The 19,008-nt window shown below is 38.1% G+C and overlaps 1 protein-coding gene across 1 annotated transcript in view; it reads right to left on the reverse strand.

Annotated features, from left to right (window-relative positions):
* The window catches only part of LOC138162573 (solute carrier family 15 member 4-like), a 39,991-nt gene that overhangs the window by 10,463 nt on the left and 10,520 nt on the right, over nucleotides 1-19,008 (reverse strand). The window contains exons 2-6 of the mRNA XM_069090259.1: nucleotides 13,816-14,111; nucleotides 6,666-6,834; nucleotides 5,978-6,055; nucleotides 5,026-5,194; nucleotides 398-553 (exon numbers count right to left, since the gene is read on the reverse strand). Of these exons, the coding sequence (XP_068946360.1) occupies nucleotides 398-553; nucleotides 5,026-5,194; nucleotides 5,978-6,055; nucleotides 6,666-6,834; nucleotides 13,816-14,111 (868 nt within the window). The remainder of the gene's footprint in view (nucleotides 1-397; nucleotides 554-5,025; nucleotides 5,195-5,977; nucleotides 6,056-6,665; nucleotides 6,835-13,815; nucleotides 14,112-19,008) is intronic.

Genomic DNA, 19,008 nt, shown 5'->3' on the forward strand with positions numbered 1-19,008 from the left:
TCAAGTCAGGAGGACCTGAGTTCAAATCCAGCCTCAGACACTTGACACACTTACTATCTGTGTGACTTTGGGCAAGTCACTTAACCCCAATTGCCCTCCAAAAAAAGTAAAGAAGATCTTTACATCTGATATACTAAGTGAATCAAGAAACTATGTATTCAAAAATAAGAGTAAGCTTCAAAACTTAAAAATTAGAGTAATTGTTTGGATAAAACATTATATATGTAGATCTACCAAATAACAGGACAATTTACAAATAGTATTTTAAAGTATACATTTTAAGGATTCAATAGGTGCATATCAACAGCCCTTAATGGATTTACAGTGATTCAAAGACCACTGCTCAATCTGTAACAATACTCTTGAGACCATCTGCTAAATCTGTAACAAGACTTACCTGCTATACTTGCAAATATTTCACTCATTCCAATCAACACATACTGTGGAACCTGCCACCATATTGGCAAATCAGCAGCATGGTAGGTAACATTTCCAATAGTCTGATTAATTGTTTTCTCCTTCACAATGTCCAGTCTTTTACTCTCTAAAATTCCTAGAATTAAAAATGCAAAGGTTTTTCAATTGTTTGTTTGTATATGATACTTAGAAGCAGTAGAAATTGACGGGTAGTCTTTACCTAGTCCCTGTCTTTTATCATCTCATACAAGCATTAGATTATGTAACAAGTACTTATGTGGTATTATTTAGACTTCTTAACATGTAGTATTGTTCATTTCCGTAATTAAATTTTTTGCTTATTCAACTGTTCTCATGCTACTTTCTTACTGTCATTTTAATTGAAAAAAGTTTACACCCAAAACAGAAGGAGTCTCCTTACTCCCTATCTTCATAAATCATTCCCTGAAAGGCAGGGAAGCAGAAATTCAAAGAAAAGCTATTCTTTTTAAGTTTATAAAGTCAATGGTACTTCTTTTGTTAGTGCATCTAAAGACCTAACTTTTACTAAATGAAACAACTTCATAGTATACATGTACATACAAGTATGTGTATATGGTAAATAACCACTGTTTAGGAAGGGATAATAAAAGAAAGAGGTGATTGGGGTAGTCTCTTTTTATTCCAATTCTAATTGAAAACTGATACTCTAAAATAAAGTAGAATAAATGGTAAAAAGGATATGCAAATGATGCTCTTACATTTTAAGTAAGCACAAGAAAGTAGTACATCAAGAAAAAGGCTACTTTTAACTGACGTCTGTATAGAGGTAAATGTTTTTATCATGGCTTGTCTAACTCCATTAAGACAGGCTCTTTACTACCCACCTTCTTTCATCACCAAAAAATTAAAAGAAAAAAAGACTGTCTCAGATATAACTTTGCACACAACTGGTACCAAAAGTGAGCTCAGTTCAGAGTAGAAAACAAAAGACATTCATTATTTGCCAATACAAATGCTTCACTAGAACTCCTTCAATGTTCCACCTTTGCAGCCCCACTATGTTTGGGATGAAAACCTGTGGAAGTTGATGCCACCAAACCTGGACTGTATTTGTTATCCACCAAAAGTGACTACGATACTAATTCAGAAGAAAGTAAGCCTGCCTCCCATTCTTTTCATTAATTTCTGATATATGCGTTTAAGTGATGCAGCAGATGCCGAATTAGACCCTTCAAAATGAGAGATTTAAATACACATAATTCCAAGCAGTATGTTAGATGTTGTGTGTGTAATATTTGCTTTAAGTCTTATATCTTATAAGACTTATATATATCTTATATCTTAAAGCTATACTTATGACCTGGGGTATCCATAAAAATAAAGATTCTACTTACCCAAATACTTTCAAAAGCCTTCAAACATTAGGAAGGCTGTCGTGTAGGAGAGAGATTAGAGTATCTGCTTCTCCCCAGAGGGTAGAACTTATAAAAGGCAAATGCAGACCTGATGGAAGGAAAAAGTTCCTAACCCTTAGAGCTATCAAAAAGTAGAGAGCACCTCAAATGGTAGAGGGTTCCCCATCATAAGAGGATTTCAACCTTCCCCAGGCTAAATGACCACCTGTCAGGTAAGATGGGGAAAGGATTCTGGTTCAGGTATGAAGAAGTCTAACATGGCCTGGACTAGGGCCACAGTGATTCTGTGAAATGTTTCCTCAGCTCTAGCCATCAGATGTTGGGGCATATTTTTACTATTAAACTTGCCCCTCTCCCTGGATTTCTTGTTGTGAACACTTAACTTTTGTGGAATTAAAAAACCATGTCTAGGGGTGGCTAAGTGGCTCAGTGAGTGGAGCACCAATCCTGGAGTCAGGAGGACCCGAGTTCAAATCTGCCTCAGACACTCAACACTTACCAGCCATGTGACCTTGGGCAAGTCACTTAACTCCAATTGCCCTGCCTTCCCCCCTCAAAAAAGCAAAAAAAAAAAAAAACATGTCTATAACCCTGATACAACATCAACTTACCAAATTTCTTTTCTTTTCTTTTGGAAGGCAATTGGGGTTAAGTGACTTGCCCAAAGTCACATGGCTAGCAAGTCTGTCAAGTGTCTGAGGCCAAATTTGAACTCAGGTCCTCCTGACTCCAGAGCTGGTGCTCTACTCACTGCGCCACCTAGTCACCCGGCAGTTTTTTTTTTTGGAGGGCAATTGGGGCTAAGTGACTTGCCCAAGGTCACACGGCTAGTTTTTGTGTTAAGTGTCTGAGGCTGGATTTGAACTCAGGTCCTCCTGACTCTAGGGCTGGTGCTCTATTTCACTGCATCATCTAGCCTCCCCATTTATTTTCTTTTCATAAAAAAAACAACTTTGAAAACATCTTAGTATAACCATATGCACATATCACAAATGAACTTAACTGATTTTAAGCAAAAAGGAATTTTTATAAGTAACAACCTTTTGTAGGACAAATGTACTGGCTGCTGTTGACATTAATTTTACTGCTGACCAGGAATAATGGTTAGGCACAATAAAAGTTTGCAACATTTTATCCACTATCCATGTAAAGTGAGTCCTGTGATATAGTACAAAGGGTTCTTAACCTTTCTGGCATCCTCTGCCTTCTGGACAAGCTAGTGAAACCTAGGGACTCCCTCTCAGAATAATGTTTTTAGTTGCATAAAATACAACAAATTATAAATAAAAATACTGAAATTAAGAACCCCTGATATAGTGGATAAAGCAGTGGGCTTAGATTGCCCTAGACACATGTTCAGTCCCATCCCTGACACTTACTCACTGTGTGACCCTGGGCAGGTACCCTAATCTCTCTGTGCATCACACAATTCCCTAGAATTTACTAAGTCAAGAGATTTGAGAGAGTGGAGTTCCTGATATAACAATACCATAAATCCTTCAAGTATGTACGTAAAAATGTTCATCTATATATTGCTATCATGAGCATATTATTCATCTTTTATTCCAAACAAGTATCAAACGCCACATCAGCAACAGTTCTGTGCATAAATCCTTCATAATAATGGATGATTAATGACTAGTTACAATGGACCACCTTTTTACTTTTCATGTCCTCACACTTTTAGAGAAAGTTCACTCCCAAATATAACATTCCAAACACAAATAATGGACAAGATAGTGATAACCACTTCATAACCACAAGGTACATGAATGTTAACAAAAATTGTAAGCTTATTTATAAGGGTCAAGTATAACTGCATTTGCTGCCAACAAAGAGAATGTATTTTTTTTTTTAGTACTCTGTCACAACTCTTAAGTGTCTGAGGCTAGATCTGAACTCAGATCTTCCTGACTTCAGATGAGGGTCTTCTCCTCCTAGACTGAATTTTTTTTTTTTTGAGTAGGTAAACTAGGCCATCTTTTGCCTCCTTTCTTACTTAGCCCTTAAATTACTGAATGGGTGTTACCTCAGACAAACTGAGACCTAGGAAACACCTTAGCTTAAAAAGTCCAAGGTTTCCAAGTGCAATGGGGGTCATCTCCAGTCACCCTGCCTATGTCTTGCCACCGGGCCCAGGTGGCTCCAGAAGAGAGAGTGAAGCTAGTGACTTTGCACAGCCCTCCCTCATTTAAATCCTGCAAATCAAGACATCACCTTGATGTCCTTGGTCCTCTTTGAGAACAAGGACAAACAACAACTCTATGAAATGACTTCAGAGATGACAAGGTAGGAGCCCCTAAGCACCAAACACAGTTCTGTCATTTTCGGGACTCAGTGACACAGCCTTTCACTGCACAACCCTGTACACCGTACACAGGTATATGATAACAGAGGCATGCAGAGGTAGCCACAGCCTTTGCTCAGGAAGACCCTGGGGAAATCCCACTTTTCTCTATCTCTATGATGATAGGCAAAGCCCCTCAACCTCTCTGAACTTCAGTTTCCTCATATGTAAAATGGGACTAATCATACTTGTACTACCTACCTCATGGGATTGTTAAAGCTCAAATGAAGCTTTTTGTAAATATGCAAAAGCATTTTGCAAACCTTAAAGATTTATATAAATGTTATTACTGTTGTCAAAAAAATCATGCCTATCTCCCAGAGGAATAAAGAGACTTTGTAAAAGCTACCGAGGTGATGCAATGAATAGAGTGCTGGGCCTAGAGTCAGGAAGATCTGAATTCAAATCTGACATCAGACTTTTACTAGCCCTGTGATCCTGAGCAAGTTACTTAACCTCCATTTGCCTGTTTCCTCATCTGTAAAATGGGTATAATAATAGCACCTACCTCCAGGGTTGTGGTGAGTATCAAATGAGATAATAATGGTAAAACACTTAGCATAGTGCCTAGCATATAAATGTTTTCTTTTCTTTTCTTCCTTCTTTATACATTATTTAAGCAAACAAAAAAATAAACCAAACATTTTCTTTCCTTATATACACTACCCTACCCCTTCCTAAAGTATAAAGAGTTAAATTCCTATATTCTACAACAAGAGTTTTACGGAATATGCTAAGTGGGACACAAACCTGTCATGTCACTCACCTTCCATCACTACTGACACAGCCTGGATGTTTGTAGCAGGAAGTTCCTTTGGGGCTGAAACCTGAGTCACTTTCTGTGCACCACTGATACATTCTTACCTGCAGCTAAGGCTGAGCACATGACAAAGAACATGCCAACTGCAATCCTCCTTAAAGATGATGGCAGCAAACCATTTCTCTTCAAAATAGGATCTACTAGTTTATCCTTTACAGGTATAAGGACCAGGATCAGCAATGCATCGAACATAGTTAGCCAGGCTGCTGGAAACTGGACAATTAAAATGGAGACAGTAGGTGACCTGTCCATGACAAAGGTATCTAAATTACCAGTTTAAATTACATAGGTATCTTTTTTTTTTAAAGTAAAGAAGAAAGCTTTGCATACAGTGCATTTCATTTTTTAAGTTCCCTTATTACGACATATGCATTTACTGATGATTTATTTCACAATTGTATAGTTGAGAAACAAGAAATGCAGAGATGGGGGAACAAAAATTCCGAAATAAGGCAAATCAGTATGCCTTTCTTCCTACATATTTAGACTCAGTCATATGAAATTGCACTCATTCTATGTAACACTGCTCTATCTATGCATTTCTGTGAAATAGCAAGTTTTCCTTCTGGCCTAGGCACCTAGATGAAAGAAGTGATCAACAGATATGACTAATACTACAAATTCAACTTACCACTATTCCACCAAACTAAACAACTCCAGGTATGGGCTAGCTAACCCTACTCCAATGCTCTGGCATAGGGCGGGGATGTTTAAGGAACACAGCATGCCATTACAAATTCACTGCCAAGTACCACACAACCACCCACTACCAGAATCCACCCTTTATCCTTTCTTCCTAGAAAAAGAGCAAAAATCCACACTACCTGTGTGTAACTGTTCCATTACAAGTAGAACATCTTTACTTATCCATACTACTGTTTGTCCACAACTACTTTTAGGGGGTTGGTATAGAGTTAAAAGAACTGAAGTAAGGAGGAATTTTTTTCCACATAACAAACCTATTTTCATAACTGAAATAGCTATGGTTTTATTTACCGTATGTGGAGTGGTTGTAATACTTGAAATTTCTGGGATTCTCAAATGAAGACTCTGCAAAACATATGTTGTCTGCATCTAGATATAATAGAGAAACGTGACATTAAGAATGGGTTTGAAAGATACAACTACAACTCCTCGATAGATGTATATCCACATTGATACCCTACACAGAAGGGGTCAGTCTAAGCAAGTATAGAGATTGAACACTAATCCACGAAAGAGAAAATGGTCAGGGAATGAAAGGAAGGAGAAATCAGTGAATCAAGCATATTAACCAAATGGGAAGAAGAAAAATGTTTTTTAAAAGTACTAAGTAGTTACTATTCACAGATGAAAGGGACAGTCCTAGTTAGAAAATCTGTGGGTGCCACACTGGCATATGAGCAGAAGAGGTGAATTTTAGGATTTTTACAATTGGCTAGAAAGTTCTTAAACACTTCTTGCATAAAAGCCAACAAGAATAACGCCTGGCCCACATTATATCTGTCCCCTGACATTACAGATTAAGTCTGGGGAAGAGTCCCATACAAAGCCATTCCAACAGGCTGACTTAAGCTTTTTGCTTCCTTTGTTAATTATCTACTGACCTACATTGTACTCAAAATAATATTTTATAGACAAGGGAAAGGATTAGGGTGGCTGCCATAGGGAACTGAAGCAAATTATTCTACTTATTTCCACTCACTTGAAAATATACTGTCCAGTAAGGTATCAAAGCCAAGAAAACCGGGATAATCTTGACTAGGGCTTTTACATCTTCCACTTTATCTTCTGTAAATGGCCCTCCACGGGACATTTTACATGAATCAAATAGACTTTGTTTATGAGACTGCTGAAATACTCCAATGGTTTCTCTTTAGGAAATAAAATACAGGAATTAGTTTAATATTGATCTGTAGCCAAATGAACGTAGAAAAAAAGTTTGGAGAATGGCATATTCTTGACTGTATTTTACTATATACATTTATGGATTCCACATTCATAATTACTACACTGTGCCCACTAAGAATTAGCAGTCCCACTTTTTCTTTGATATATTCCTTTTTCCTCTTCTGTGGCTATGTATATAAATATTATACCACCTTTCAAAGAAACAGTTACAATAGTAAAAGTGCATTATGTTGGGGTGGCTAGGTGTCGCAGTGAGTAGAGCACCTGCCCTGGATTCAGGAGGATCTGAGTTCAAATCTGGCCTCAGACACTTAACACTTACTAGCCATGTGACTCTGGGCAAGTCACATAACCCCAACTGCCTTCCCCACCTCCAAAAAGGCAAAAAAAAAAGTGCATTATGAAACAATAGTCATTAAGGTGCCCCAATACTGTTTCAACAGTTCTACGTGTTGGAAAAGGTAGTCTCTCTACTTTTAGTTTACTATGCTCATTTCTTAAGGCTTAGCTGACATCAATATTTTTAGTTAATGTATAGAACAGATATTCCTAAGTCAGACCCCTGGAGTCAGGAAGGACATAGAATCAGGATGATGGGAGTTCAAATCCACCTTGAGATAGTTACTAGCTTTGTGATCCTGGGCAAGTGATTTTGTCTCAGTGAGTCTGCCTCAGTATCTTCATCTGTAAAATGGAGATAATAATAGCACCTAACTCACAGGGCTGTTGTGAAGATAAAAATGAGGTAATACTTGTAAAACACTTTGAAAATTACAAAGTACTTTATTAATGCCAGTTATTCATATTTTACTATTTTTTTCTCTTTCTTTTTCTTTCTCTCTCATTTAGTGACCTTATCAGCTCTCACAGCTTCAATTATAATCTCTATGCAAATGATTCTCAGATCTTCCTACCCAATTCTAATCCTTCTCTCATTCTCTCCCTTACCCCACCCCATGCTTTCAAAACTGGCCTGTTTTCTACCAAGGGCACCATCAGTCTTCCAGTAACAAGATTCACAATCTGAGAGTTACCTTTGATTCCTCAATCTCTCCCCATATATCCAATTATATCCCTTCTACCTCAGCAGCATCTCTTGAATCTGTCCCCACTCTCCAGACACACAGCAACCATCCTGATTCATGTCCCTATCACACAAGAGCCTCCTCACTGGTCTTCTGTCTCAAGTCTTTCCCACTGCAATCCAGCTTCGACACAGCTGACAAAGGCTCATTCTTAGAGTATAGCTCTCACTAAGTTACTCGCCTTATTCAATGAACTCCAGTGGTTCATTATTACTTACAGAATCAACTAAAAACTCCTCTCTTTAACACTTAAATCCATTCACATCCTGGACCCAATCTACCTTTCCAGCCTTATTACACATTACTCTCTTCTATATATGTGATGGTCCAGCCAAAACAGGCCTTCCTGTTATTCCACAAATATAATATTATACTTCCTACAACCACTCCTTGATCATCACAGAAGCTCTGACTTTGCCTGAGCCTCAGGCAGTCTAGTGGCCCCTAACTTCCAGGGGCTGCCATAGCAAAGCTGGACTTAGTTAAGGATCCCCAACCATCTTCTACATGAAGTCTTTCCTGATCATTCTGGCTCTTCCCAGGCCTCTCCCTCAAAAAAAATGACTCTGTGTGTGAGTGCATATATATGTACTTATTTTCTCCCCCTAGAGAATATAAGATTCTTGAAAACAGAAAATGTTTCCCTTTTTTCTATCTCCATCTTCTAGCATAGTCTCCACTATAGCGTTTAATAAATGCTTGTTGACGGACTATTCTTCCCCTTCCTCAATGTTTGTTGACTATAGGAGGTAAATAATAAATATCCAAATGGGGAAATGACTATACTAACAGTGATATATATTAACATAACTAAATGCAGTAGCTAGCAGCTTTACAAATGACCATTTAACTATGGAAAAATATCATATATGAAATAATACTAAAATGAAAACAGCAGCCTAAGGGGAACTACACTGTAACTATTTTTTAATTTAAAAGTAAGAGATAAAAGATGTGGTGGGGAGAGACAGAAGGTGGGGAAGAAAGGGCAAGGGGAGAAGAGGTAGATAAAGAGAACCAAAGTGATGGGGTGCTTGGGTGCCTGAGCTAGGACCTCAGTTTGTAAAATCACACTTCTCCCTAGCCTCAAATCCCCCCATCCTCTGAGGATTATCTCTGCCCCTTTTCCCCTGCCAATATTCTACCTAGCAACCATTCAAGATCAAGCCCCAGACAAATGTTTATCTCCCCTTGGTACAATAACAAGCTGCACCTACGAATCCTTCACTAGTTTATCTGTAAGTAACTCCCAGTTCATTATATACATCCTGAATCCCTCATTAGCTTGAGACATATGTATACTCCCCAACATCCATCTTGTCAAACACGATATTGATGGGTGGCAGCTTCGTCAGCCCTGACCACTAGCTGACTTCAACCTAAAACCACAGCTCCATGCAGCACCCCCCTCCCCTGGGCTATTTCCCAGTGAATTCTGGACAATACACCTGCGCCTGTGCAGTGGATATTAAAAGTTCATGTTCCTTTAAGAACTGACCACTCCTTAACTCCTCTCTAATCCTGCCCTGACACACCTACTTAGCATATTTGGCACAGATTCTACTAAAGATTATCCTATAAAAACTTTAACTGTATACCTTTAAGGTTGCATGTTCCCTAAGACTTGTTGCCCGCTGTAAAGCGTAACAATAAATCTTTGCCACCTTGACTCAGAGAATGCTTGAGTCCATGAATTATTCGCTCCAGACTGCTTTCCAGGGACTCTGGTTATTGCGGTTCCTGGACTACCTGAACTCCTTCACCCCTTGACTTCTTGTCAAAAGGAGAGCAAAAAGGAATAATTAAAAAGCTGTTTAATTGTTTTTTCTTTCTCTGATGGCTTAGTGAGTGGGTTTATATTATTTCTTTGGTTTTATTAGATAAAAAATAAGAATTCTCCTCTCTGAGAAGTTGCCCACTCTATCTTCCAGACTCTTCCAACTGTCCTCATACATGGGCAGGAAGAGGCTCTTTCCCAGTAAGGAAAACCACAGTTCTGCATGCAGTTAAACCTCCTGCCTGTTCCCTTGGCCTAAAATAAATGGGAAAAAAATTATCAAAACACACCACACCCTTTAAAAGTACTTTTAGGTTTTGTCCTTTTTTTTTCTTTAATCTGTTTGGTTCAACATCACATGGTAGGCACTTAGTGAACATTTGTTAATTGAACTGAATTGGCTCTAACATTTAGACTCCTTGATCCAATGCATATAATACATTAGAGCTTGTAATCTGGGACTGTTAACATTGGTTATTCACCATTCACAATTGTGAAGAAGACGCTGAAACAAGTCCATAGGCTGCTTTGCTACCCAAATAATCAACAGATGACAAATACATCTGGTAAGCATCATACCATATATGGGTAATTAAAATTATATTTCAACATATGCATATCATACTCACTAGAAATATCATATACCCTAGAAATAATCTTACAGCTATTCTTTGTGTGTATATGTATATATGTGTATATATGTATGAATGTGTATATATGAAGTACAAGCCAAATTTTTTAAATTATTTCAAATCTATTCTCACCTTCAAATATACACACTTATAAATACATAAAAAACACTGAAGTTAATTACAATCTTCAGGAGAAGGGAAAGGAGAAAGAGGGTAGTGCCTTAGTGAGGAAACTACTTTATAAGAAGAACCCTCTGGTAATGAAACCCCTTTGGATTTGGCTTATAAATGCATCCTTCTACTTCTATCTACTCTGCACTACCCAGTGAGTTATTTATCTATCTATCTATTTGCCTGCTTATTTATTTACATTTGTTCTGGACTGTGATTTACTGGTATAGGGAACTCCCTGTGAGAAAATTACCTCTGCCAATTTGCAGACAGTTAAGTGTTCCACAACTTATATTCTTAGAGAAGATAGGTGACATGCAATGGTGAAACTCAGAGCTAAGACTTGAATACAGGTCTTCCCAACTGAGGCCAAGTCTATCCACTGAGCCACTTTCCCCCGTCCTTCTTCTAGCCCCCCCCCCCCCCCCCCCTTTTATACCCACACCACCTTTTTTTTTCTTATTTAAAAAGAAAAAAAAAAAAAAGAAAACCATATTTAATAACTTAATAAAAGTTTTCCTCACAAGGGGCGAGGTGTCTCTCCACCGTGCCACTCTCCCCTCTCCTTTTTATAGCCCCCCCCCCCAACTTCATTGTATACCAGAATTTTACTTTCAGCTATGAATACAATACAAAATAAACAGTAAATCTTCAGTTATGGCACTGTTTCCACACATCAAGAACTGATAGAATAGTTCCAGGTTTAAACTTCCCCTCTCTCCTTCCCATGTAAAAATTTATTTAACTATAAAATAAATTCCAGCAATGGAGAGAAGTCAATAGATCCATGTAACGGAGTTGCTGCCACTTGCCATTCAGGTAGAAATATTTTCATAACAATTCCTTTTCTTCACTTGTGGTAAGGAAGGACCATAATAAACAAACTAAGATACTTCTTCCCTATCACATATACTATGTAAATGACTAATTCTGAAACTGACATCATGTGTACAAGTGTGCAATTCTTAGAAGAAAGACTACAATCACTGTGATGTCCTCTACTATTAAATGCTGACGTCCAAAACAATAAGGAAAGGTCATATGGTGCTTTCTGGAAGCTAATACAACTAATTGGAGGGTCCAGACCACTACATAGCTTCCCTCAGCAACTGCTATAAACCTTATCACCATGGCAAAACAAGGGCAGAAATCATGCTATGGAAAGCACTGGGTCTTTAAATGTTTCCCTTCCCATCCCCCCACCCCCTAGCACTAAATGTTATTTTATAAATGAATGACATTCAGCCTTATAGTAAGTAAACTCTTTAGCTACTAGATGTGCATTAGTTTTTCTGGCTATGAGTCACCATTTACTTGAAGTTACTTATTAAATAAGCTCTTATTCCTTCTACTAGCTTAAAGGAGATAAAGTCAACTTCCAGTTGGTTGTTGCCTTTACTCATATCTTTCCAAATGACCTTATAATTATACTTGCTGCCACTGAAGCACAAGAGGTAGGGAGGAAGGGGAAAAGGGTGGGAAGGAAGAAAAAACAAAAGGAAAGGGAAGGAAGGAAGGAAGGAAGGAAGGAAGGAAGGAAGGAAGGAAGGAAGGAAGGAAGGAAGGAAGGAAGGAAGGAGGGAGGGATTTGTTAAGTGCCTACTATGTGTCAGTTAATGTTAAATGCCTTGTAAATGTTATCTTATTTGATCTTCACAGCAACCCCAGGAAATAGGTTCTATTATTATCCCCATTTTACTGTTAACAAAAGTTAAGTGACTTGTCTAAGGTCACAGGGCTAGCTTCTGTGAGGTCAAATTTGAATTCAGACCCCAGGTGCAGTGCCTGATCCAATGTGTCCCAAAATAAGGCTATATACTATTTATAATAGTAAACAAAAACCCAGTTCAAATTTGAATGCAACATGCAAAGTAGCTACACTAAAAATACAGAAAACTGGCTAGAAATATGACCAAGTTATTCCACAAACGATTCAAAATATATCTTACATTATTCATATAAATTCTAGGTAACCCAGACTACAACTATCTCTTTTGAAAGTCTAACTCTACTAGGCCCCAATGTCTCCAGAGCCATCCAGACAACTTTATACAAGTAACTTTACCTCTCTGGGTCTATTTCCTCCTCTATCAAAAAGGTGGATTGGCCTTGGTGACCCCTAAAGTCCCTTTCAATACTAAATACCAGGAGTATCCCACTTCTTACGCTAAGAAGGGTTGCTGTGTTCTTCCTGGGTCTATCTTCTTTCTGGCCCTACTTGCCTCTGAAGTCCAATTAAAGGACGGCCACATAATGCTCTCCCTTCTGTTTTCCTCCATCTTCTAAGAACAAAACCACTAATTTTCTTCCTATTTTCTGCTGGGCTCTATGGCTCTATATAGGAATGCCTACTTAAGTCAAAAGAGCTGCCTAGTCAGTCCAAACTGTTTCTAATTAAATTCATATACATATATATAATTTATTTATATATTATATATTAATTCTTATGGATTGCTGCATTTTGCTATTTTATTTGCCTTTCTGCTTTTCTCTTTAAATGGTGACTTAGGTTCTTTGGCTTTAGATGATGTGCATTCCAAACTGCATAATTCTACCTGAATTTACAAAGCTCCTATGTTCCAAACTGAGCTAAGTATTTATACCTTCAATTACTGACAAGGGATTGATCTGCTACTTACAAATAGAACCCATTCCACTTTCCAGAGCTGCTCATCTGTGCAAAGAAAATGATGCACTCCACATACCTGCTTTTTGCCAGGTTACTTGATGGCTCTATTCTTTGAAGAACTAGTGTAAGTGAGTAAAGGAATGTTTGGCCCACAAACTCAATCCTAGACCTAAAAACCTTGACCTAAACAAATAGGAAATTCCCACTCAAATTTCAAATCGATATTAATTCTGGTATTCTACCTGTTCATTCCAATAACATCAATAGTTTGGGACCAGGTCACCTAGCAGATAATCACAGACATTTACTGAAACCTCAATAGGCATAGATGCTTCTACATCCCAAACTGGAGCTAAGATGAGATAGTCAGAATAGGGTGGAATTTAGAACTAAGAAAGAAGGAAAGGATCTACTAAGGTAAGCTGATGAAACCAGTGCCCTGAAAAAGCAAATGTAATTCAGCATGCTTCATTTTCTCCCAAATTTATTGTTATAAGTACCTGAATCTAAAAATCAAGGGAAGAGAAAAAAAGTCCTACATTAATGGTTTATAGCTTAAACATCAGCCCCATCACAGTCCTTGCACTTCATATCAATATTGAACTTTGAACTGCTAACCATAAAGCCTACACTGATTTGTCACTACATACCTGCTGCTCCTACGTTCCCCGAATCGTTTCCGTGAACAGCAGGAATATGCCAAAATCCTGAACATATCAGTAAAAGCACTGCCATCAGGAGGTTTAGTGATAAAAAAACTCTGACCACAGAGGAATACCATGAATGCAACTCCAATGCAAACTGTTGGGATGATGTATCCAATAACAAAGCTCATGTTCTGTTGAATATATGCAATGCCTCCCAATGAAAGGATTGCTCCCAAATTAATGCTCCAATAAAACCAATTAAAAAATCTTCTAGTCGCTTCTGGACCTCGATCTTTAACCTAAAACAAAGATAGAAAAAGAATATTAGCAATATGCAATAATACTGTCATGGCTTCTAATAGATTAGAAAGATCCTATAATGACTTTTTATGTCAAAAACTTTGAATTATATATAAGAAATTCAAGACAACCACATTCAAATCTCATCTCTAAAGCTTACTGCCTTCCCATCCCTGTGCCTGCATTTTCTCATCCTCATGAAAGGAGGAGGCCAGACAAAATGGCCTAAGAGATTCCTTCCTGTTCAAGATCTGTGAGCCTGAGAGCCCATAAATTCTCTCTACTTTTAATTTAGGTAGCCATTACAGAGCTCAACACTACAGCAAAACTCCTCCTGTGGTGTGTGTCCTCAGCATATAAACTGAGGTTCCAAATGATATAACCCTTGACCAAAATCACTTTACACTTCTCTAGACCTTGATTTCCTCCTCTATGAAAATGTAGGAATAGAGCAGCAGCAATAGTGGTGGTGGTACAATAATAACAAAAACACCTTCAAAGCCCAACCCAACACCCTTGCCAGAAGAGGGGAGTAACAGCAAAGAAGGGAGACTGTTAACAGTCCTGAGGAGATACAGCATGGATGTGGGAATTGAGTGATTCCTAGGCCATTATGGTAGTTATAAAGAGGCCTGACAGAAACTCTGAAATGCTGCCATTTCTGGTGGTCTGATGGTACTCAGCTGAGTTAGTGCCCTGGTCAGTGTGGTACTCTTAAGAATCAAACAAATAGTCAAAGCAGCAGAGTCCTGCAGTCTGGCTCTACTTGGAACCTTCATGATGATCACCTCAACATTGAGGAGAGTGGATTGAGTGCTGGATCCCAAAAAGGTCAGACACACAGAAACAAATTAAAAATACCGATAGGCCATTCACTGGAATTACTCAGGCACAGGCAGTACTGACTACTAAAGCAGGTAAACTATAAACGTTCCTAAAATATACTAATGTTATGAATACCTGAATTATGTACCAGGATTACTTGACAACAAAATTGGAAATATATCTTTACCAGCAATAGTCATGGGTGGCATGCAACTTTGTGCCAACTATATCATTTGCTCCAAGTTATACAGCACCATGTAGCCAATCAGTGTAGGACAATCCACAGAAATAATTTAATCTCTAAACCCATATTAAATGAAATAAAAGTGGAAATGGAGGAATTATGTCTGAAGAAAAAGCTGAAGAACTTAAAATCATTATAAGCTTTTGCTTAAGGCTAACTCCAAAAGTTCTACCCAATATTGACACAGATGACAAAATCAATGTTGATGTCTCAAATGATTCTGAAGAAGACAAGGGCAAATCTAGGTTGGAATTTCAAACAGCCATTTTGGGCATTCGTAGTATGAAAAGTCAGACAGCAGTTGAGAAGGGGTCAAAGGTTATTAGAAGAAAAGGCATCTTGTCAGCCTCCCACGTCTCTTCAGGATCAAGAACAGATCACATAGAAAAGTAGTCATCTACACGGGACAGTGGAGGTTTGGGGGAAATAAAGGAAAGTAAAAACTGTTTGAGGGGCAGCCAGGTAGTGAACTGGATAGACTACCAGGCCTGGATTCAAATATGGCTTCAGACACTTGACACTTACTAGCTGTGTGAACCTTGGGCAGGTGCTTTGCCAAAATATATATATTTTAAACTGTTTGAATTGATATGATGAAAAGGTCACAACTTCGACTGAAGAGTCAGCAAAAGTATTCTTACAGATGACCCATAATTGTGGAGAAGATTCAGTTACAGATAGTGGTAGATTTATCTGAGGTCAGAATAGACTTAAGTGAGCACAACCAACACTGAGCTAAGTAAGCAAAGACATTTGGTGGCTTTTTAACGACTTTCCCTGCATGGAGGGGCCTGATGTTGTCACTCTTGCAGGACCCATCAATGGACACAAGAATGAGGCCTGGGTTCATCAAAGTAGAAATTGGGGTTGATTTTTTTGTTTTGTTTTGTTTTTATGTCATTCACAACTTAGAGGGCTGACCACAAACATTCAAACTCCCCAACTCCCCATAGAGGAACAAACTAGTAATTAAGGAATGTGAATACCTGCATCCAAAGAAAATTCATGTTGATAAAACATAAGCTCTACAAGAGCAAGGATGATTTTATTTTTGTCTTCATATCTCCAGGCCTTGGCACAATGCCAGTTACATAGCATGCATTTTAATAAAGGCTTTTTCATTGATAGTACCTTGCTCCCATTATAATTTGCAAATTTCTATTTTAAAAGGTCATGTTCTATTTCTTTTTTTTGTAGAAACAAATGTCATTTAAAAAAATTTCAATACAATAAGACTTAGGAATTAGAAAAGACTTATTTTTCATCTCTGCATCATATTTTTCTCTTTGCAATATGTGTGTATATGCACACAAATATCCGCATACACACATCTTTCTTTTTTCATTTCCTCTTGGTTAAGTAAACCAAGAAGAAAAAAAAATGACTGGTCAAATTTGAGGAAGTTTCATTACCGAAACTCCCATTTCCTTTTAAAATGACTTTCAATTTCAGTAGGGGTCGTTATCCCTTCCAGGATTCTCCGTGTATAAAGACGTATATGAAAAAGACAAAAATGAAGATCTTTATTAACATTTATTCTTTCATACAACCAAGAAGATAGACGATCGCTTGTTGGGTATGTTATAAAAAATATTCCTTTCATGTATGGGAAGATACTGTACTGGAAATCACTGAGATCCCTTCCTACTCTCAAATTCTGTTATTTTGTGACCAAAAAAAAAAAAAAACCCACAATACTTTGCTAAGTTTTCTGATATCCATATCTGGTCTAAGTTTTTTCTCTTCCTTAGAAGGAAGAAAAGAGGAAATTGTATCTTCTGAACTTTTTTTGAGCATTCTAATTTTGGCTTTGTCTCAAAGGATACTTTAAATGTTCCATTTTATCTAAGTCAAGGGATATTTCTTTGGGCAATTGTTTAACTGTACAATCCTTAGTATACTAAAACCATTTGTCCAAAAAGCTGCAAGTCTCATTTCTAAAATAGATGCATACATAAAAGAGTAATGTTCCTATTTCCAAGGCAGAGATATCCCTAGTCTAAGATTCTCCATTTCTGAGAGGGCCCAAGAATCTGTTTTTTATCCATAAAATGGTCAGTATGTCTGCTTCCTCATGATCACATAGGGCTCACTCACAGAGAAAAAGGGCAAGAGTAAAACCTAAGACACTTAAAGATATTAAATTTCCTCAGATAATTGGCTCAATGTCATTATCACACTAATCTCAATAATACCCCCTAGCAACTAATGACAACCGAAACTCACAATCAAAGGCACTGGTAAGGCTCTCCCTTCCTCAGTGTCATACAGACATGATCATATCCCTATTAAACACTGAACAAGTCCAAAAACTTCAAAAAATCCACAAACAAACGATGTAAGGAGTCTTTCCCCTTTTCTTCTAGTCAAGATCTCTAGAGGGATGGCACTTTGATCTATGGGATTCCTAAAGAAGATAGGAGTGGCTAGATTCCTAAGTCACTAATAAGGTACAATATTTCTAGGTCAGGTATTCGTTCAATACTAAAAGCAAAGAGAAAGTGAAGGCATTCTTATCACTGAGTTATAGGGATCAGTCAATTTCTCTGGCTTTCTGAACTTGACCAGTCATCACATCTAGAGGTTCAAGGGAGTCTGAGGTAGCCAAAATTGGCTTAGTTCCAATCCTGGTTGATGGCTTCTAAATTTATAGGAAAAATTACCGAATAATAAGCATGCAACTCACAGTGCACAGTAGAGGGCAGCTACAGACAAGCACACATATACATATATCACCTATAACACCCTACAATGTGTTTGACAGATTTGGTTCCAATGATTGGATGCCATGAGCCTAAACAAGGAACCAGTCTAATGGACAGCTATCCTCCAATAACCATTCTTAAGAGTTTTCAAACAATCTCACCTTCTGCTGATACCAGGGGTTTGGAGAAGAGCAGACCAAGAAGAGGCTGTCTTTCTACCTGATGCTGGGATCTAAGTCATGTCACCAATAACTGCAGAAGAAAACAATCTTTATTCTGCACTGAGGCTGAAGTTTGAAAGAGACACTTTATAGAAGTTACAAGCGCCTTACAAGGACAGGCAATTTCAGAGTGAAAGATACCTTCTGAGTTTCTCTTCAGTTATGTGAGCTCTGATCAAAGCACTTGGTATTCAGTATTGAGAATATAAAATGAGGAAATAAATCAATGGCAGTTAACTGGATTATAAATGCGCTTAATCAATATGCCACAAAAATAAAGGGTCTGTAGTTTTTACATATACTTTGGTTCCTCACTCCTGCTTTTATCTAGTTATACATTTCTTCCCTTTTTCCTCTCAATCAGGCAGTCCCCCTCCTCCTTCCCTTCAGCTCATCCTGTTCATTAATTTGTTTCATTTTTGTGTCCCTTTCCAAAAAAGGTTTTCTTCCCCACTCTCTTCGCTCTCCATCTTCTCTTCTGACCCTCATTCTCTGATTCATGACCCCTGCCTCTAGTAGGAATTTCTCTTGGAAGCAATCAAAGCTTCCAAGGTCTCCATTCTAGGCTCAGCCCTCTAGGTGCTTTCTGCCTCTGCCTAGTAGGGCATGGATTCTCCCTTTCCACTGGGTCTCACTCTCAGAACGATGCCTATTATAGCAGGTGTCAAACAGGCTGAAGGGGACCATGATATCACCTCCCTGTCCTCCTATCCCACCCCACCCCATCCCCATCCCCATGGATCTATATCCTCTTGTGTTACCTTTTTTTTTTACATTTGCCTGGAAATCTCCTCCCTATGTTTATGCTCCCCCACTAGTCCAGGTGCTAATTTGCCCCCCAGAGTTCCAAATCCCACCCTCCTGGGTCAAGTAGATTTTTCAGGCACCAAATTACCCAGGC

This window comes from Petaurus breviceps, unplaced genomic scaffold (genome assembly GCF_028583685.1).
Source record: "Petaurus breviceps papuanus isolate PSGF00001 unplaced genomic scaffold, PetGlider_PUasm1.0 100, whole genome shotgun sequence".
In the NCBI taxonomy this organism is placed as follows: Eukaryota; Metazoa; Chordata; class Mammalia; order Diprotodontia; family Petauridae; genus Petaurus; species Petaurus breviceps.